The sequence below is a fragment of the Xenopus laevis genome, chromosome 3S, assembly GCF_017654675.1.
Source record: "Xenopus laevis strain J_2021 chromosome 3S, Xenopus_laevis_v10.1, whole genome shotgun sequence".
NCBI classification, from domain to species: Eukaryota; Metazoa; Chordata; class Amphibia; order Anura; family Pipidae; genus Xenopus; species Xenopus laevis.
In genome coordinates, this window is record NC_054376.1 from 62,360,978 (window position 1) to 62,383,797 (window position 22,820).

The 22,820-nt window shown below is 37.5% G+C and overlaps 1 protein-coding gene across 1 annotated transcript; it reads left to right on the top strand.

Annotated features, from left to right (window-relative positions):
• The first annotated feature begins 4,897 nt into the window (after nt 1-4,897).
• chrnb4.S (cholinergic receptor, nicotinic beta 4 S homeolog) lies at nt 4,898-21,532 on the top strand. The gene is made up of 6 exons (XM_041588395.1): nt 4,898-5,183; nt 8,529-8,674; nt 14,252-14,296; nt 16,759-16,868; nt 18,280-19,225; nt 20,807-21,532. The coding sequence occupies exons 1-6, from the start codon at nt 5,129-5,131 to the stop codon at nt 20,945-20,947; spliced, it is 1,443 nt and encodes a 480-aa protein (XP_041444329.1). The 5' UTR covers nt 4,898-5,128; the 3' UTR covers nt 20,948-21,532.
• Nucleotides 21,533-22,820: the final 1,288 nt, after the last annotated feature.

Below are 22,820 nucleotides of genomic sequence, written 5' to 3' on the forward strand. Positions count from 1 at the left end.
AAGATATGTTTTGACCATATCCATTTTATGGTCACACACCCTAATTACCATGTCCATTTTGCAAAATTTAGCAGGTTATGAAAGTTTGAACCCATTTCTGGATGTTTTAGGGCCCTGTTTTATGTGTTATAACCATTTTGCTAATGAAGGTGAATTGCCCTTTAAACTGTCACAGTTCTCCCAAGAGATTGATTATATTAAATTGTTACAGTGCAGGTTTTGAGTATTCTGGGCTCTCTGCCAAAAAGCCTCTTATTTAATTAAGTTTCAGAAACTCTTATTAGTTACAATTGTATCTTTGGTTGTCTTAAATTGTTACAAACGTATCTAAGTTCAGGCGCTGTGTATTCTGGGCTCTCTGCCATAAAGCTTCTTATTTGTTTAAGTGTCACAAACCTTGTACCTTTTTCTGGTGTCAGTGCAGGAGATCAAAAAGAAACTCTGGACTTTTAATAAAAATCAGGGACTGTTAGGAGGAATGTTTATAGCCAAATTCTTTTAAGCTTCAGTAAAATTCAGTAAATATACTTCAATAAACAGTGCATAAAAAGGAAACACAGAAAATCAGAACAGAGAACAAAGACAGTTGAAATGAAAAAAAAAAATTAAAAAGTATACTCTGCAAATAGGAAACAGATAATCTCAGCTGATCCGAAAAATCTTGAAACTTTAATAATAAATAAGGTCCAATCGTCGGACTTTTTTCATGAATAAAGTCAGATAAATTCGGACTTCAATAAATAAAGCCCTTCGTTTCCCAGCAAATATCTGTGTGTGTGTGTGTATATATATATTTATATATATATATATATATATATATATATATATATATATATATATATATATATATATATATATATATATATATATATATATATATATATATATAGAGCAGTCCTAGTCAGGTGCACTCTCTTCCAAACAAAAAACATCCGCCTGGGTGCTGGTAAAATATAACTGTATAACCCTCTCACAAACCGCACTCCAAGGACTTGTAAGGTGTCAAAATTCAAAATGCCTTTATTTCAACGTTTCGGCTCTCACTCGTGAGCCGTCTTCAGGAAAGTAAAAATACTTCCCAGCTGAGTATCCATCAGGAGCTGTCGAGTGCCTTCTGGATCTCTCACTTTCAGTAATGAGTTCTGTCTCGGTGAGCTTTAAAGGCTCCATTTTATAGCGACTTTTATTGTAAGCGCGTGGTTTGTGTTCATATAAATCTAATACTCGAATGCACAAATGGGATCCTGATTATATTAAGTAGATTTTGCCCTTCTGCCTTGGAGACATTTTATTATCAGGACATGCTGATGAGAAATGTTTACCTATAAATGTAATAAAACCCTGTCTGTATTACTATGATATTGTAAATGCCATTGTTTAATGCAAGAATTACATACAATAAAAAACGTATGAAGTTCAACCATTTGATGTTCTTGGATTGATATAGAGCTGAGGGAAGGGTATTATTAATATGGATTTATAGAGGATTGGATTGTGTTATATTAGGAAGCAGCATCAATTGTTCTTTTAGGAAAGTGTACAAAATGCTAAGAAAATGGGACAGTTATCACTGCTCTATGTGAGCAGACAGCTAAGGCCCTGGTTCGCTCCCATTTCTATACTATTAATTGCAAATAGACATGGCTTGGTTCAGCTGTTATCTATCTGGCCCCATGTGGTTCCATGCAGAGGCAGGCTAGGCTGGCCGGGCGCCCTAGGCAACCCAGCCGACCAGCTCGCCCCCTCCTTCTCCTGTGGCTTGGTGGCGCAGTGACGCTCACCCTCTCCTCCTATTGCGCGCGTATGCATGGTAATGTTTTGTGTGTAACGTTGCGCACGTATGTGATCAGTAGGGGAGTGGGCAAGCTGGGTGGAAGGTGCATCCGTTCTAGTGGTAAGCAGAAGAGGCAGCTGCTCAGCGCCCCTCAATCGTTGCAACCAGGTCCGGACTGAGAATTAAAATGGGCCCTGGCATTTCAGGGACACAGAGGCCCAATCAGCCCACATAGAGGCCCAAACAGCCCCCACCAGCCCACTAAATACTGATTTTCTATGGCACCTTATGGCAGCCCCTCTGGCATTTGCCAGAACCCACAGATTGCCAGTCCGGGCCTGGTTGCAACCTATGGAGCTGCCTCTTCTGCCTACCCCTATTTCCGGCCCTGGTTCCATGTGATCAGTATAAGCCATTAGGCTGCCTGTAAAGACCCCTACCATGCACTGAATCATTGCCCAAAATAGGTTCTGTTTAGTAGTTCCTGGGTGCGATTATTATTATTGATATCTGTGTTTGACTCTCTGCTTGATCTGATGTCTCGCTGCCTGTCTTGACCCTGGCCTGTGACCTTGACTACGCTTCTGTTCCTGATTTGGTACCATATTATCTGATCCTTGTTGTTGACCCTGGCCCATCCCTTGACTACACTCTTCTTGTCCTCCGTTCCTCGGTTCCCTTGCTCACCCAGAACTCTCCCCTGGTCCTCTCAAACTAAGACCTGGCGGCACCCGAGTAGCGGAGGGCTCCTCCCGAAAACAAAGGTGGCTGCTAAAGGCGGAAGACTGAGCCGTGACCTTGGGGTTTGTTCTGGGTTTGGGATACCAATCGTAACAAAACTTGAATGTTTGTTTATTTATAAAAAATCCTATTATAAAAACCTGAATTGAATACAATCATGGAAAACAAAATACTAAAATACTAATACTAATTTGTGAGTTTACAAGTTTTTTGTGCTTAATAAAAAACAAACATTCGAGTTATAATTCGAAATTGTGAGTTTTTGAAATTGTGGCAAACAGTTGAATTAGAAAGTTCATATTATAATGTTCTGTATTAGTGTTATTTCACTTTGAAAAAAAATATTTGTAATGGGAGCTAGCCACTAGATGGCACATCTTGCATTCTCATAGGTATTTAATAATAACTAGACTTTTCCCACACATTGGATGCATAAATGTTCGTTTTCAGCCACCTATATAGGCTGCGTATACAAGGGTAGACATTAGTTGCTGGCTCAGCCCCCCCCACATTCAAACATTGCTACATGGACCCCCAGTTTGGGAACAACCGGCTTAGATCCACTCAACTGGTGACATAGCTAAAGTTGCTAAACAAGCAAATGTTTGTTTAACGGAGCGATCCTTATATAGGCTGATGTCCTGTTTTAATTCATAATCAGCCTATGAAAGGATTGATCAGCCTCCACCCCAGCGTCACTGAAACAACACAGAAGGTCTTTTAGCCGTGTCAGAGGGTCGGGTCAAAGCAGGTTTGCAGGGCTGGGGGCGGCTTTGAGTGGGGCTTTCAGGGAAAATATTCCGGGTGCAGCAACTACGGTCCTGCACCCGGAATATGATTTTTATAGGAACGTGTCCGTATCGCTTTAAACAATAATTTAGCTTAGTATCAACAGCCTAATGGTTATGTAGGCTGTCCTGTCTGATTCTGGCACACTTTTCCATTCTAAATTACTTAAAATTTAGAAACTAGCAGATTAATAGGATCTTAGCCCAGAATAAGGAAACAATACTGAACTGGCCCACCAGCATCTATGAAGCATTCCCAATGAGCCCTAGACCAAACTATCCCTGCCCTCTCCACACTCTGTAGCACGTATTGCTTTATACTGTATATAGCTAGCATTGTTTGGATATGTCATGCTGGTTCCCCAGACAGCACAATGTGATTGGTTGAATGCAGATATGTCCGTATTCTGAGCTTAGCAAAATAGTCATTTTGATCCTGCTGACATTTCATTAGCTAGGGTTTGTAGGTCAACAACATTTGCATTGCCATAGCTTGTGAACCTGATTGCATGGTAAAAAGACTGTCCGTATAGCTCCTTGCTCAGACCTCCCTGCCTATGCACTATGCCTCATGCACACAGGTGTTTTTTTTGCATTTCCAATCCCAGTGAGTTAAATGTAACCAGGATCTCACATATGTGGATCTCTCATGCATCACATTTCATTATCAGAAAAGGTTTTCATATCTGAGATCCCAGTTGCATCAAAATTTCAGTAAAGGAAAGATCCAGATGTGAAGAGAAAGCCTTCTTGGCATGGATAATGGGCAACTAATATGTGTTTATTTTGTGGCATTGTCACCACAATTGATATTGCAAGAGTTTGGGTGGGAAAGGATGAGGAAAGGTTAATAAACAACACATTGAAGGAGACTCTGAGGTATGTTATTGAACTCACTGACATGTGGATTGCTTAGAGGCTTTTGGATATACAAAATCAGTGGAATTGTCAAAGTTGAAACACACAAAGCTGCTGACTCCTGAAGGAAAGTACTACCAAGAGAAAGCACAGGAACTTTCTTCCTGACACAAAGGCGGGGTGACTGTTCAGGGGAGATGGTGAAAAACAGCATTCATCTAACAAAGTTATCAGAGACAGCCGCAGCCCTAGGCAGATTTGTGGTGGTTAGTGCAGCAAAGACTTCTATTCATTCCAAGGCATGGGAGCAATGAGGAACCACTGCAATTGCAGTTGCAGAACAGAGTCCAGAAAAGACCATTTGTAAAAAGCTGGGAAATAGCAGTCAGGACACTGCCCCATGTTTGTGTGGCTGCCTCAGACATGGCAGTATTCAAAATCCTTAGCTTCTTTTACTCGCCTGTATTTCATAGTATATATCCTACTCTCCTCAAGCAATTTACCTGATTATACTGCAAAACGTACACTAAATTCTAAGCATCATATTTCATCCAAAGTCTGAAAACAATTGTAAATACATAGAAAACCCTACCCTCAGTTCACCATCTCCTGTATCTTGAGGAACTCACCAAACTTTCTGTCCTGGTTCCTCTATCCCTGCTCCCTATTGTGCAGATCCCAGGGTCTGGAAACATTCAGTACATAGCACTCAGTGTACCTCTCCCTCCCCCTGCATCTGCTTTGTTCCTTCCCCTACTAAACTTGCACTCAGACCTCTGTTGCTCCCTCTGCTCACTGTAACATCTATCCCTAGCTGTTCCACCATTAGCCACAGATTACTGCTTCTTCTATACGTTATATGCTGCCGGCACTGACAGCTCACAGTGGAAACCCTCCCTGTCTAGGAGCCCAGCTACCCAGTATCTCTTGGCAAGTGTTATAGCAGCCATTGCATTTTGCATGTACCATGAGGAATCAGTCTTTCCTGCTCTTATTGCTGACAGCTCTTCTCTGTATAAACTGTAAGTACAATTTTAACATCTCTCTTAGCCACATCAATTACACGGTGTAGTCTACTTTTATACCTTTATGTGCAGGCTAGTTTTATACCTCCTGTTTGTCTCTCCATTAAACACACATTCTGTTGAGTTACTCCATACAGGAAAGTAGGCAATGGTTGTACAGTTTATTAGGATAAATGGCAAATTATTACATATCCATTTTGGCTAGCAAGCTGTTAGCTGTTGACATATTGCCAACAAATCAATCACCGTCAAAGTTAACACAATTAATTAAGCAAACTCCTATAATTCTTAATTTGCTTTTGGGAAAATAACCTGTGCTTGTGCTATTTGGATATTATTTGCAAAATACATTGCTGAAAAAGCCTTGATAAAGGCATGGCTGGAGAAATGTTTAAAATGACTTTACATTAGATTACAAACAATATACAGGTATGGGACCTTTTATCCAGAATGCTTGGGACCTGGGGTTTTCTGGATAAGGGGTCCTTTCATAATTTGGATCTCCATACCTTAAGTCTACTAAAAATCATTTAATCATTAAATAAACCCATTCGGATTATTGGACTTCCTATAAGGATTAATTATATCTTGGTTGGGATCAAGTAGAAGGCACTGTTTTATTATTACAGAGAAAAAGGAAAACATTTAAAAAAAATGAGATTTATTTTATTAAAATGAAGTCTATGGGAGATGGCCATCCTGTATGCTATATATGAACATCCGAAAACAATGTCCAACCTGCAGCTTCCTCATCTGCACATACTCTAATAAAAAGGAGTAACCTATGGTGTCAATAGTATATAGCCAAATAAACAGGAGCAACCATCAGTGTCCTTAATATATACCCTAACAGACAGAAGTAACATGCGGTTCTAATATCCTAATAAACAGAGTAACCTCTGTTGTCACTACAGCTCAGGGATCCAAGGCCGCCATTAGAAACCACGGGGCCCCATACAACAAAATTTTCGGGGAAGGTTGGGGAAAACAATTGTTCCCTCCCTCACTAAATGGCTCCCACTGAGTGCTAGACCACTTTCACCTCCAGTGAGGAAAATATTTTTTAGGTGATAGGTGTCATACACATTATATATGATCATACACATTACAGAAATCACAAACAAAAGTAACCTGTGATGCCAGCTGCAAATATCCTAATAAATAGGTGTAACCTGACCTGTGATATATAAAGCACATACCAAAATTAATATGAGCATTCTATTTAGGAAATAGCACATCTTAATAAATAGGAGTAACTTGTGGTGCCAACAGCACATGCATTAATAAACAGGAATAAGCTGCTTTACTAATAGTACTTTTTTAAATAAACATGATTAATCTGTGGTTAATTAAATTGTCTTACCAAATTAATAGAAGTAACATATACTCTCAGTGTCAGGTTACATCACAGTATCTTTCTAAACTATATACACACATATATATATATATGTATATATATATATATATATATATATATATATATATATATATATATATATACACATATACATATATATATATATATACTTGCAGGTGAGTATCCGCACTCCAAGACTTCTTTGAAGGGAGGGGTGCACGGTAGTTTCATATACACCAACTTATTCACAGACCAGCACTCCCTATTTTAAAAGTTCAAATATTTATTGTTGCATTATATCTGTACCCGACGTTTCGGTCGGGCACAGATATAATGCAACAAGAAATATTTGAACTTTTAAAATAGGGAGTGCTGGTCTGTGAATAAGTTGGTATATATATATATATATATATATATATGTATATACACACATACACACACATATTGGAAAATTAGTTTGTTGTATGCTGCACCACCATCTAGTAGTAAATAAAGGCCCAAAAGTGTATGTGCAGATAAATGTATATTTTAAAATTGTGTTTAAAACACACACAAACTATTTTCCAGTACATGGTCGTTGTAAACCATAAAGTTCACTGTAAATGAAAGTAGAGGATGAAAAATGGCACAAATCCGTCAAATTCATTCTTTCATTCAGATAATCCATGTGTTCATTATTTGATCATTTAACCCTCCGTGACTCCAAAAATGTAACAGGGTTGGGGTTTTTTCCTTTTGGAATTTGCTATTTGCTAATACTGAATTCAGCCTTTCTTGAAACAATCTGCCAGCAAATCCTCTTCCATGATAATATGTTAAAAATGTATCCCCTTACCATCCCATACAGGAGAATAGTGCTCACACCTTAATTATCCCAGGCTAAAAAGATAGTGACGATTATATCCTTAAAGGGATCCTCTCATCGGAAAATTTTTTTTTCAAAATGAATCAGTTAAGAGTGCTACTCCAGCAGAATTCTGCACTGAAATCCATTTCTCAAAAGAGCAAACAGATTTTTTTATATTCGATTTTGAAATCTAACATGGGGCTAAAAGAACAATGGGAAGGTAACCAGATAACGGCTCCCTAACACAAGATAACAGCTGCCTGGTAGATCTAAGAACAGCACTCAATAGTAAAACCCCATGTCCCACTGAGACACATTCAGTTATATTGAGAAGGAGAAACAGCAGCCTGCCAGAAAGCATTTCTCTCCTAAAGTGCAGGCAAAAGTCACATGACCAGGGGCAGCTGGGAAATTGACAAAATGTCTAGCCCCATGTCAGATTTCAAAATTTAATATAAAAAAATCTGTTTGCTCTTTTGAGAAATGGCTTTCAGTGCAGAATTCTGCTGGAGTAGCACTATTAACTGATTCATTTTTTCCCATGACAGTATAACTTTAATTCAATGTGCTTTATAGTAAAGATGGGTACTCACAAACCATAGAAATCATTGGTGCTTTGAAAATCAAGTAGCAGCAGTAAAGTTCAAACAGCAGCAATAAGATTCTAAAGCACAAAAGTGCGTAAATAGTTTAAAAAACTCTTTAATACATATATTGAATGAAAATGATTATTGCACTCACATTATAAAAGCAAACATTTTGCTTAAGAATAGTCTTTCTGTGGTGGTCAGAAGCCACCTGAGCCTTTGGGAAAGTCGTAAAGTCAGGCTTGGTGACGTCAAGCCTGTAACATCATAACCATAATTCTTACCACCAGGGAAAGACTATTTTTAAAGCAAAATATTTGCTTTTATAATGTAAGTGCTATAATCGTTTTAATACATGGTGTAACGCTTATGGAAAGTGTTAGACTTGAGGCTTTTACACTTATGTTAGCGCTTTTATACAATAATATATATGTATTATATTATTATTAATTATTAATGAATTTTTCTAATAATTTGTATTATTCTTTACTTATTTATGTTATATTTTGAGATTTCTTTATTTGGGGAATTCTTGTTTTTCTGCTCTCTAGGCTGCAAAGCAGCAGATTCAGAGGAACGATTAATGAATAATCTTCTACGAAAAGACAAATACAATAAACTCATTCGTCCAGCTTATAACAATTCTCAGCTGGTCGCTATTCAGCTCCAGTTGTCTCTGGCACAACTCATCAGTGTGGTAAGCAAATTAAGATCTAATTTTCCTCCTGATGTATACTGTACATTGCCGTTATGGTGTTTTTAGCTATGCAGTAGCATATACATTGATAGAGAAGCTCTTTTAGACTATGCTATAATTATTGTTCATAAAAAAAACAGTACAGGCTAAATTTCCTTTCTCCCAGACATTCTCCAACTACAACCCCTTTTCATTTTCTATTAAAAAGCATGGATCAGATACAATTAGAAACACATTCCAATTACCATGATGTGTACAGTCATCTGACATTACATGTCTCCTTCTGCACTTCATTGCATGAAACGCGTCAGTTTCATGTGATTCTAATGGTATCTGATCCATGATTTAAAAGGAGTTTTGACAATAAAACTGTTTGATTTTTAAACATTGTGACTAGGACTAACTCTTGTTCCTAATTTTGTCTGGATCATCTGATGAGCTGTAGCAGAAAACCGTAATTGGAAGTGGGTATCCAAGAAACAGTACAACTATTGGTGGGGAAAGCCCAGGATAATGACAGATGAGTGTTGTTGCTAGGTTAACAGCTACTGGAAGAGAAACTAGTGGTCAAATGCTGCTAGGTGGTAGGATATTATTTCTGATGAAACAGGATATTCAATATATTTGAAAAATTTTACATTTTGGTTCAACAAAGAGGAAGGGAATATTGCTGTTCAAACCGTTTAAGTCACCTGCTGTTTCAATAAACTTGTGAGTGCCCCTAGGTTACCAGTCCGACACTGGCAAAGGTAGACATGTTACTCATATGTGTCGTATGTGGCAGCTTTACAAATCTCAACAACGTTTTCTTAGCCCAAGATATTGACGTAGCTCTAGTTGAATGGGCTTTTAACTGGCTAGGAGGATCTTTCCCAGAGGAGCTATATGCTAGAGAAATAGCACTCTTCACCCAATGGTAGATTTTGCAGCTCTGTTCCCTTTTGACTTTCCTGCAAAGGTCACAAACATACACTCAGATATCCTGAAATCTTTCATCCTCTCAGTATAAATAGACAGGCGCCTCCTGACATCAAGTTTATTTTATATGAACTGCTTTCTGAAGACATAAATTCTCTTCTGCTCAAAACATCAGCTTTTGGCATCTCTCATTAATAAAGGAGCTCTCATTCCCCCTTGTCGGTATATATATGAAACTGTCATTATATTGTCTGATTACACCACAACCTCTTGATCCTTCAGAAGGTTTTGAACTTCTTCACCGCTAGCTAGACTGCCCTGAGTCTTCTGACATTTGAGGAGTGATTTCTTTCCTATGATGACCACTTCCCTTGGACTATTTTGTTTCCAAGGTGAGCACTCAACCTGTTGCGGACGCATCCGTTGTTACTAATCAGTAGTCTGGGAGATGAAACCACATACCTTTGCTGAGATTCTGGGAATTGGTCCACCACTTGAGAGACTTCTTTAGGGAAACTGACACCGGCATCATTCTGTCTAGCATCTGAGGTGACCTGTCCCATCTGCACAGTATTTCCAGCTGCAGAGTACACGTGTGCATTTGCTCAAGGAACCACCTCAATGGCAGCTGTCGTCAGACAAAGCACATAGTTTGTCGAATTGACACCTTCTGAACTCACAGAAGCACCATTATTGTCAACATCAAGCTGGCTATCTTCTCCTGTGGTGGGAATACTTTTATTTACACAGTGTCCAACTGTAGGCCTAATAATTTTACAGAGGTTGTTGGCTGCAACATTGATTTTTCAAAGTTGACAATTCAACCATTACACTTCATCAGGTCTAGTGCTTTCTCTAAGTGATGTGCTATATGTTCTCAAATTTTAAAAGCCAATCGTCCCGATATGGAATGATGAAGATCCCGCCTGCGTTTTTGTGCAGTGCGTCGGATCATGCCGAAATTGCCGTGGAGTTCTACTCTTATTCTTTTCTAATGAATTGATTTAAGAATTTGACATCCGCTACCAGCCTGGAAGTGCCATTTGGTTGAATAAATTCCCATCTTCTCCTCTTGTTGTGGCACTGGCTCCAAAATTTTAATTGCCAGAAACTTTTACTACTGAGATCAAAGTATCTTGCTTTTTTTCCTGTCTGGATAAATTGTGTACATGCAAATCTCTAAATCAGAGCATTTTGAAAGCTTATGAAGTAGTCCTCTTATGCCACGTTCAACACTGATGAATCAGAAGTTGTTCTTTACCAAATGGGGAAAAAGGAAGTGAGTCTTCCCCCAACTTCCTCCTGACTTCTGGCATCAGAAATCCGGAGATTACTTTTTACTGAAATCTTTTTTCTGGCTTGACTCCTTGGATAAATATCTAGACTTGAAAGATCTGTTACAGAAATAGTCTTTTCTGTTTTGTCTGATTGAACTTTTTGACCCTAAATGGTTTTGGTGAATTGAATCTTCAAAAGAGATTAAAAAAAAAATGTCTGAACGTTTATTTTGTGGGAGTGATTTTCCCCTCACAGAGGCTAAACTCTCAATCAATCTGTCTAAGGTAGAGCCAAAGAATTTGCCTGGTTTGCTAGGTCTGCCAACCACTATTTAAGCCATAACGCTCTCCTCCCAGATGTTGAAAGTGACATTGTTCTGGCACCCAACTTAAAAGACTCCACCCCTACATCACATAGGAAATCAGTGGCAGACTTAATAGGATGTATCATTTCAAGCAAGATCATCCCTTACCTTATAGTGCCAGTGTCAATATCTTCTTCTAATGCATTGAGTCAAAATTATAGGGATCTTGACACTGAAGTGGCAGCCATGGAAGGTATACGAATGTTAGCCTCCACCACATATGATCTCTGCAGGGGACACTCTGCTCTTTTATCCATAGGACCTCTTAAAGCCGACTGTCAGGATCATCCTGTTGATGCTCCCATTCCGGGCCCCAGTAATTGGACTAAAAAGGATGAGGGGCCATTTGACTTTGAGATCGCCTGGTGGTCGATCCTCAAGGGGGGGGTAATGTCAGGATCAGCCGGGAGTGAGCCACTGGAGGCTCTTGGGGCTGGTCCTGACCTGGTCATTGTTGTTCCTGTATATTTGCCTCTTCCCAGTATGTTTCCTCCCTGTTCTCCACCCACCTTGTTTACCCTCATGTATTTCCTATTCCTAATCAGCTTCCCTTTATAAAACCCTGCCCTGAGCTTTGCACAGGGCTGAGTCATTGAATTTTTTTTTTCCTGGATGACCTGCGTTCCTTGTTCCTGTATTCCTGAATTCCTTGTTCCTGAATTCCTAGTTCCAGTGTTCTTGTTCCAGCATTCCTTGCCCTCCTAGATTTCCTGGTAACAACCTTGGCTTGACCTTGCTTTTGATTTTGCCTGTTCCTGTTATCTTCTGTTGCCATAAACCTGCAATATCACTATACCTTCTCCAATTGTTTATGGGTATCCTCCTGGGCTTCTACCATACCCACTTCTCAGTGTGTGGCTAACTTCAGTTACAGCGGCTCCCTGCTGTGAGCGTTACACCAAGTCTTCTACCGGAATCTGGTCTTGATAACCTGGCAACAGAAGTTGGGAGGATCTTCCCATTCTGCCACATCCGCCATTTCAAATGGAAACATAACTTTGAATTTCATGCTCATTTTCCCCCAGATTTTTCCACTCTGCCAGGAAAAATTGTTTAAGAGAATCGTGAACAGGAAAACATAATTGTTTCTTCTCCAAGAAGAAGGGAAGACTTGTGAAACAGTGAATTTTGGACAGACTGACTTCATTAACTAGTCTAGGCATCTTTTCAATTGCTTTTTGTTTTGCTGAAGAAGATTGATCTGAAGAAGAAGACAGTTCCCCACTTATAGCTCTGAATCACACTCTGCTTGGGAGACAAAATGTTCAGGAACAGGTTTAGACACAGTACTGAAAGTGATTAGCAGGGTAATGAATTTTAAATATAAAAAATTGTATGTATAATAAGTATAGTTTTTATATCATAAACAAGTCATATGACTTCCTCTTTGTCTGCATGGGAAATATTTTTGTTTTTAAAAAAGAAAAGAAAAAGTTGCATTATTCACTTGAAAAGGTGCAGAACAGGAAGCTGTAAGATTTTAAAATATTCTCACTGTCTCAGTACAGAAAAAGAAATGACGTGTATTTAAATTAAATTATGAATTTTATTAGATTTAAAATTCATTACCCTCCTAATCACTTTCAGTACTGTGTCCTGTTTTTTGTCACAGACAATGTTTTTGATTTAACAGACAGAAGCATAGGGAATATAATCACTTGTTCATGTAGAAGCTCAAATGGTAGATTCTCTCAGCATCTCACAAAATTGTACAGCCCACTAAAAAGTAACTTATCCTTATTATATAAATGTGCTGTTTTTTTCTTACAGCATTTAAAAATACTGCTGTGATAGAAACAGTTAACCATGATCTTATTTTGTGTATAAACAGCATTTAGCATTTGAACAAACAGCTGAATAAAGGCAGTTATCTGCCTGAAAGACTGCCAGGGATGCTATAAGTACTTTGAAATGCTGTATCTATTCAATTTCCCAAAATGTATTGAATGCAGGTTTATTATTAAGGAGTTGGCTAAACAGAAGCTTTATAGCTAAATTATTGTTTTAAGAATGATGCAGCTCTTTAAAAGGCTTTAATGCCAGGCTGTTGAAAATCTACAAAAGGAAAAAAATTGCCATCCATTTACCTGGACCTTGTGTTTCAGACATGCCAGCTCCCTAGATTTTGCTAGGATTAATGTGATTTTTGACTTAGGTTTGCTACAGTACCTTTGCCAGCGGCTAAACCTGAACAAAGGGTGCGGTGCAGATAACATTGGAGGTGGGGCTGTGATGTTGGGGTGGGTTCGATGGCCGGCACAATGATGTTGGTGGCGTTATGATGCCAGGGTGGGGTTATTGCATCACTTAGACACAACTGGCTGGATTTCTGTCCAATACTTTAGTTATAGGTATGGGATCTTTAATACAGAAATTAGTTATCCAGAAATCTCTGAAATAGAGAAATGCTAATTTAGAAAATCTATTTTCTATTTTGATTGATTTGCTTTTTTTGTTTCCTATGATTTGGACTTTAATTAAGATGTTATGGTATGTCCAGGGATGGCCAAGTTAATTACAAGTGTGTCTTGGTAGGAGCAATAAAAAACTGTAGTGGTAAAGCCAGAGAGATGGGTCATTTTTTATTTATGTAGGAGTTATTTCTATTTATTTCAGAGGCAAATGTCCTTCTACCTTCCCACCTTACTGTCAGTGGAGAAATGAAGGGACAGAAATAGGTAATGTAGAGGTCACCATGAATATTTGGGAAATTTGTCTTCATGTTTATTTTGTTTTTTATGACATATATTAAAATAATGTACAGAAACTGGCTTTGACGGACAGCAGGAAAGCATGCTGCTTATTTAAGGCAGGAATAAGTAGATGTAAGCACTGCGTATCTTGACAGCGCTATAGAAATAAATGATGATGATGTATACATTACTTCTATGTAGAAGAGGCAGGAGATTTGAAAATGAGACAAGGTCACCTTTAATCAATTAATTAAAACTGAAATACTTTGTAACCATGTTAACTTTGACTTTTTTCTCTTTTTTTTCGGTTGCTACACTTAATAGAATGAACGAGAACAGATTATGACAACAAATGTGTGGATTAATCAGGCAAGTATTATTTCTTTCTGTAGAATGGCAAGATTTGCAGTAATACTGAATGGGGGGTTATGGTATACATCAAGGTGAAAAGATGAAAGAAATGCTACAGAATACAAAATATAATCAGCACATAAAAAATAGTTGAATATATGTAGAAACTATATAGTAAATAAAGTACCCCCAGTTGTTAAATTATATAACTGATGACATCATAACTCACCGTTTATAAGGATATAATTTACAAGATATTCATGGCTTTTGTGTATTATATGAATATAAACAAACAATACACTAAACAAATTAAAAACATATTTGAACATTTTACAAATAATTGAAATAATATTTTGCTCTAGAAGTTTTGACCAAAGTAATTATCTGTAATATGGGGGGCGGTGTAGCAGTGTTTCTGGGAAGCATCTTTGCTGAGATCATTTCCATCAGAGGTGAATGAAGGTGTGATGAGAGAATTATATCAGTTCATTCTCTTTGTGTCACTCTAAAGCTGGCAATACACATAAAGATCTGTTCGTTTTGAGACCTAGCCGCTCCTTTTCTTTTATCAGCCCGTGTATTTATCAGCCCGTGTATGGTAATTAAATAACTGTTTGCTAAGTCTCTAATACAGTGAGCTCTAATACATATGCTAGGAAAGGGAGCCCCCCCAATAAGGTATATTGGATCATTCATCTGACACCCAACTGCTGCATGAAGACAGAATGAAGATTAATTAACCCTCGATATTCGAACCTTAGTAAATGTGCCTCTTAATGTTTGAATGATTTTTACTAGATTTAAAATATAGTGATCAAACATTATGGAAAGATCCTTTATCAAGGAAACTCCAGCTCTGAAGTTTTATTGATTATAGATCCCATACGTGTACCTAGCAACACAGGCGCATCTACCCTTATAATATCCTCATTCAATAAAGCATTGATTAAGACAATTTTTAAAAAATCCCAATTTATTTTTGCTTCTAAAATTTTGAAACTGATACTGCCCTATCCAACCTCTCACCTTCATCTCCATACTTCTAATAACCTCTGTAACTTCTGCCCAAAACACTTAGTAGAATCTCCCTGCTAGCAAAATTGTCCATACTCTTTGTGCTCTACTGGCATTCATGCCATGCTATTTCCTTTTTTAAATATTACTTTTTCACAGTTTTTTTCTGAAGCTGCTATGCCTAGATTTGCCATTTCCTATTCATGACTGCAAGAGTTTTCCCGAGCTGCTGCCTTCCTCTACAATTCCTTGCCATGACCTAATATACTCTCCCTTTCCCTTCATGGGCTTCCTTAAAGCCCACTTGTTTCAAAATCTCAGTAGGTGCACACTGGATTACCATATACTTCACAATGTGTCAATGTAAGGCTCCCGATGCCAGGGCTTCATCTACCATTTTTCGTTCGATTGTTCATTCGAACAAATTGCGGTAAATCCTTCGTCTTCGATATTTGAAGTCGAAGGATTTTCATTAGGCAGTCGAACTTGCCCGAAGTGTAAGTTATGGATGTATAATTTTGGATACAATTTGGCACCTAGTAAATGCCTGAAAATGCAATTCTGTTGAAGATTACTATTTCAATCACTAAATATAAAACAAAATATAAAAGATTTGTATTAATATTTCTCAATGTATATTGATTTTAAAGGAATATCTGCATTTCTGAAATTCAGAAATATTCAGAATTCAAAAATTCAGAAATACAATATATACAATCCCTTTAACAACAGTGACATATTTGATGGGGGAATGCATACTATTATAACAATCCACTGTAGTGGATGTTTGATAAATGGTTCATATAACATGTTTCCAATGTTATTGTGAGCAAGCGCACCTATAAATGATTACTATATCAAAACCCATAGGAAAACAATGAAACCTATTTGTGAAAAGCTGTTTAAAGGAAAACTATACCCCCCAAACAATGTAGGTCTCTATTAAAAGATACTGAGTAAAACAGCTCATGTGTAAAACCCTGCTTCATGTAAATAAACCATTATCATAATAATATACTTTTTTAGTAGTATGTGCCATTGGGTAATCATAAATAGAAAATTGCCATTTTAAAAAATAAGGGCCGCCCCCTGAGATCGTAAGATTCACTGTGCACACATACAAACCACATGTAAGGTCACATGAGCCAATTAACAGACAGAGTTCTGCCTTTTGCTTCCTCACTTCTTCCTGTTACAGTTAGTGTTGTAGTATTTCTGGTCAGGTGATCTCTGAGGCAGCACAGATAGAGTCACGAAATGGTGGTTCAAGGCAAGAGATGTAAAAGGGCAATATTTATGTAAATATATATTCCAGTTTGGTAAGATTCTTTAATATGTCATTCAATTTGATATAAACTATCTGTTGCTTAAGTATTCATTTTGGGGGTATAGTTTTCCTTTAAGAATACTATTGCCTTTTAAGTTAACTGGAATTCTGAGAACTACATTAAACTTTTTACCCCCAGGAGTGGATGGACTACCGTCTGACATGGAATCCAGCTGATTATGATGGTATAAAGAAACTTCGAATCCCATCTCAACAGATCTGGCTACCGGACATTGTGCTTTACAATAAGTAAGAATATATTCTTTACAATCTATATACTGTCTTTTGCATAGTTATACAGTAAGTATTGAATATTACTATGCCCAATTTACTGGGAAGGCAAATAAAAAATGTTACTGTTAAATAGTATGTACTGCTTAGCGTGAGCTTCTGCTGGCATTCCCTAGACTACGAGTCTAAATAGTGCACAAACAAGGGGAAGTTTCAGGGGCCACCCATGTATTGTTTACCACCCACCCCCTATGCTGCTGAACATAGGCAGCTTTGTATTTAGAACTTTAATCTAGAAGTCATTTTTGAACATAAATCCAGAAGCGTGTCTCCTCCCGTGACACCTTCAGTGATTTCCAAACTTACTTTAATAGGTTTCCTTTTAAGAATTCGTTTTACTTTGCATATAATATTAGGTAAACCCTAATTATATTGTACTAAAAAAAAAGTGAATATTTATATTAGACATAGGGGCAGATTTATCAAGGGTCGAATTTCAAAGTACAAAAAACTTCGAAATTCGACCATCGAATAGGTTAGTTCGACAGTCGAAGTATTTTTAAAATCATACGATCACACAATGAAATCCTTTGAATCGAACGATTTTACCAAAACTTGCCCAAACCCCATAGGCTAAACAGCAATTCGGCATTTTTAAGATGGCGAAGTGTCGAAGTCGGTACTTCGATTTTCGAAGTCGAAGTTTTTCACTTCAAATCGAAGTTGAAGTCGAATTTGGCCTATTCGATGGTCTAAGTATCCAAAAATTACTTCGAAATTCAAAGTTTTTGAAATTCGAAAATTCCCTTTGACCCTTAGTAAATCAGCCCTATAGTATACTGTATAGGAGTTCCAAGACCTTTGTTAGCCTTTAGCTGTTAGTAATGTCATAGTATATTCACAAAGTTGTCAATTCAAAAATATTCCTTGTAGAACATCCTCATCATTCTAACTGTAAGGATACTATTAAATAAATGAAGGTTACATTCTATAATGTTAAAAGGTTATTTTTTAGTTTTTTTTTCTAATTTGGGTAGTTAATTGAATGGAAAAAAAAGGAATTACAGAGGATAGTCAGAAAATACAATTAGAGCACATGTTACACGTCTCATTATTGAAAACAACTATAAACATGATATGTACAGTACATTTATTCAAGCATAGATGTGTGTCTTACTACATTAGTATGCCTTAAGGTTAAAAGGTTTATATTTACAGAGACATTATAGAGTACCAGGTTTTATAGAGTTCTTGTTTTTACTAAAATACCATTCCATTAGTTTACAGGCAAAACTGGTAATATGGTATTATGTTTGGTTATTCACATAGTCTGCTAAATCTGTTTTTGTGTCGTTATCTTTCTGCTAAATCTGTTATCGTGTCGTTATCTTTGTTTGATATATGGACATTTCTACCCTTCTTTTCCTAGTGCTGATGGCACATATGAAGTATCCTTGTTTACCAATGCAATTGTTCAAAATAATGGTAGCGTGGCTTGGCTACCCCCAGCCATTTATAAAAGTGCATGCAAGATAGAAGTAAAACACTTTCCCTTCGACCAACAAAACTGCACTCTGAAGTTCCGCTCATGGACTTACGATTACACAGAAATAGACCTTGTGCTGAGCACAGGCTGGGCCACTATGGATGATTTCACACCCAGTGGAGAGTGGGACATCATAGAGCTGCCGGGAAGAAGAACTATCTGCCCCTTGGATCCAACTTATGTTGATTTAACCTATGATTTTATTATCAAGAGGAAACCTCTATTCTATACTATCAACTTGATTATTCCTTGCATTCTTATTACTTCATTGGCTATACTAGTGTTTTACCTTCCATCTGACTGTGGACAGAAAATGACTTTGTGTATATCCGTTCTTCTTGCTTTGACTGTGTTCTTACTCTTGATCTCCAAAATTGTTCCACCAACTTCACTGGATGTTCCACTTATTGGAAAATATCTTATGTTTACTATGGTGTTGGTAACATTTTCTATTGTTACTAGTGTTTGCGTTCTTAATGTTCACCATAGGTCTCCAAGCACACACACCATGCCACCATGGGTAAAAAACTGCTTTCTTGAGAGACTTCCTGTATTCCTCTTTATGAAAAGACCAGAAAACAGCTCAGCCACTCAAAAACTCCGCAACTATAGGAGCATGCAAATTGAATCATTCCGAAACTCAAACTACTTTGTAAACATGACAACTGCAAGACCATGTGACCATATGGTCAACAATCCATCAGAAAATGTCCAAAATCAAGAATTTCGATATAGATATCCTAGAAGGTATAATTCAGGAGTTCATGAAGCGATGGATGGTGTAAAGTTTATATCAGAGCACATGAAAAGTGAAGATGAAGAACAAAGTGTAAGATAAGTTTTAAGAATAAAAATATGTTCGCCTGTTTTGATTTTTGTATGGGTTAGATAAATAAATGGGTCGATTTTATATGTTGATTTATAATCAAATTTCCTCCAAATTGTTCCCGAGATGGATGTTAGTTCTTTATTTTTATCTACCCTGCATAGGTTGTTATTTATTGTTAGTAAGCACATTCACCCTGGAACCAGTGATCAGGGATCTGCAGTCTGTGGCTTGTCTAGCCAGGCATTAAAGGGATACTGTCATGGGAAAAAAAATGTTTTCAAAATGAATCAGTTAATAGTGCTGCTCCAGCAGAATTCTGCACTGAAATCCATTTCTCAAAAGAGCAAACAGATTTTTTTATATTCAATTTTGAAATCTGACATGGGGCTAGACATATTGTGAATTTCCCAGCTGCCCCAAGTCATGTGACTTGTGCTCTGATAAACTTCAATCACTCTTTACTGCTGTACTGCAAGTTAGTGATATCACCCCCTCCCTTTTCCCACTAGCAGCCAAACAAAAGAACAATGGGAAGGTAACCAGATAACAGCTCCCTAACACAGGATAACAGCTGCCTGGTAGATCTAAGAACAACACTCAATAGTAAAAACCCATGTCTCACTGAGACACATTCAGTTACATTGAGAAGGAAAAACAGCATATTAGAAACTATATTAGAAACATTTTTTATTTTGCACAGCCTATCTATTTACCCAGTTTTTATTTTTACACCAAACTGTTCCTTTAACATGGGAAACTGTTTCCCATGTGACAATATTTACTTACTTTCTGGCAAAAAACGAGAAACTCACCAATGGAGTACGAGCCTCACAAGAATCAAAGCAGGATCAATAAACATTTATGTGACAGGCTCACACAAATGTCATATTTAGCTTTGGGGGGGAGGGACGCTAGGCACCCAAAGTCACCTTTGCAATGTCCTATTCACTTCCAAATGCCAGAAAACCCCAGTACTGGTATGTCAAATCCCTAATATTTTGCAGAAATAATTTTTGGGGCTAAAACGCACTAGTACTTGCTAGTTTTTTTTATTTTTTACAAATAGGGGTTGTTATTATTTTCTAGTGTTTTAGTAGTGTGTTTCTTAGCGTGTTCTCAACCAAACATTTTTTCTTCATCATAACATTATTTGAATGGGGGGGGGGCATTTCTATTGTCTTCCCATGTCCACAGAGTGAGAAAATGTTGGGGAAACAAAACTATAGAATTTTTCCAGTGTGCCATTACCCTACTAGAGAGAGAGGAAATGGGTTGTGTCTGTTTTCACTGAGAGCACGAGTCAAAAATGTGTTTTCTATAGGTCCCCAAGGAAATAAGAGATGAGAAAACCAGACTAGATGAATTAATAGTCTGTCTATCAAATACACATATTTCTGATTAGTCACCTCAGTGGATCTACAGACAGGATGATGCACAGATGTAGCCAAAGCTTCTTTCATTTACAAACAAGCAAACGCGACTGCTGCATTCAGAAATTGCTTTAGCATTCATTTAGTCTAGGTCAGCCAATGCAGGAAATTTATAACCATGTAATTCTAATACACATATCTTCTCTTCCAGATAATCGAGGACTGGAAATATGTTGCAATGGTTGTGGACAGGCTGTTTCTTTGGATATTTATCATTGTGTGCATAGTAGGCACTGTTGGACTTTTCATGCAGCCATTAATTCAGAACCATACGCCACCTGATTACCATTGAAGGGCAGAGCGAATGGCAGCAATATTTCTCCAGCATACCTTTGGGTGCTGCAGTGCTAAGCATTACAGACATTTCATTTTGTATGACAAAAATTTCTGGGGGACGTAATAAACATTTGTTCGCAATTTTAATGCTGGAATTTTGCAACCTGGCCCTGGCATACATGATTTTTAAAGAAGTATGGAGAACTGAATTATATGTAAAGTTACAATTTTTTAAAAAAGTGCAGCCTGATTCTAAGTCTTTGATCTGTCAACTTCAAGCTGTACACAATCAGAACTCTATTCCACAGACAGATTCATTTTATTTGACATTGCATTCAAAAAAAATTGCACATGGAACTTTGGAATTGGCCTTAGTTTGTAGCTCATGTGCTTTTATAACATTATTTTATTTTCTAAAAAACAAAAACAAACCTAAAGGAGACCTAATCCCCACTTGAATCAACCTATTTAACTATTAATCCACTTGGAATTATATCATTAAAAGGAAAACACATTTATTATATGGTCATAAAGATTACAGTAACCCTAACCCTTGAAACTGTGCTGCATGGTGGATGGGGGCCCTGTCTCCCAATATATAAAATGGGATTAGTACAATACATAGCACAAATTAACACAAGTGCACTTCGTTTGTATATTTGAATAATCAGTTATTTGTTAATTTACTGGAGTATATGAAAAACAGTCCCAGGCAGAAAGTTCCAGTTAGGCAGTGTAAGTCTGGTGCTTCCTATGCTTTGTGTGCAAACACTTGCCTGGAAAATGTAAAGATTCTGGTAAGAACATGTGTCCACTATATATATAGCCAACTGTATGTATGTAAATATACAACATATGCAAAAACATTGTAGTGGCTACTGGTAATTATTATCAAAATTCAAACTTAGCTCAATCAGTGGCGGATCAATGACATGTGGGGCCCCTAAACTACATCCACAGGCCCCCCTTCTATTGCAGATCCAGGCACTGGTGCACCTGAGCTCTGTAAGGCAGGTTGTGTTCAGCGAACACCGGTGTTGTCTGCACACATCTATCTGCCCATCTATTTCTCCCAGCATGTGTGCCCAACTGGACACAAATAAAAATAAATTTTTAAAGAAAATACAAATAATAATTTAAAAATCTAGATGGTGATCACACTGGACATTTGGGCCATAACTTAGGGTAGCCTGTACATTAATCCGCCCCTGCGTTTGAGGCACAGATGCAGTAAAAGCCCCAACCACAATAAATCCTGTATATTCCTCATAGCTGCAAGTATACAATGAAAGGTAGAACATTTGCATCTGGGGGCCCCTTGTTTCTCTCCTCAACTGCTCTCAAAGTGTGTCCCAAAATGTCCTTCTTTTCTATCTTTTCGAGCTACCTGACTGCTAAGGCCAGTGAGCCTGGCAATAAGGCAGCCAACATATTGTGAGGTGGAAATTTTCTTGTTAATATTACACTATCTGCTTTTTTGCTCTGGGCTTTGCAATCAGGAATAAATTGCCAACTGTCATTGAAAGTCACTGGGTCATTTACAAAACCCAGTGAAGAAGTGCAGGAGAGTTCCACTTTGCGTTCATTCAGGTAGCACTTTTCCCCTGCCTTTTTTACTGATATATATATATATATATATATATATATATATATATATATATATATATATATATATATATATATATATATATATCACTGTCAAATGCAGGCAGGGCAGTATTCATGAGGCTAGCCGAAGGTCTTATGGAGCACAGAGACCTGTAATCAATCAGTGACAGTGTGGAAGGCAGGGTGCAAAGTATAAAAAGATGGTGGATTGCTCCCATTATCTGAACTTTGTGCATTGCTTTTCATGTTGTAAATGATTTGTAATATCATAAACAATGCAC

Excerpts from the sequence above, each read along its gene's own strand:
- chrnb4.S (XM_041588395.1), top strand. The coding sequence starts at position 5,129 with ATGAGGAATCAGTCTTTCCTGCTCTTATTGCTGACAGCTCTTCTCTGT. Across the intron at positions 8,675-14,251 it reads TGGCACAACTCATCAGTGTG|AATGAACGAGAACAGATTAT; the intron begins GTAAGCAAATTA and ends TACACTTAATAG. Across the intron at positions 16,869-18,279 it reads GACATTGTGCTTTACAATAA|TGCTGATGGCACATATGAAG; the intron begins GTAAGAATATAT and ends TTCTTTTCCTAG.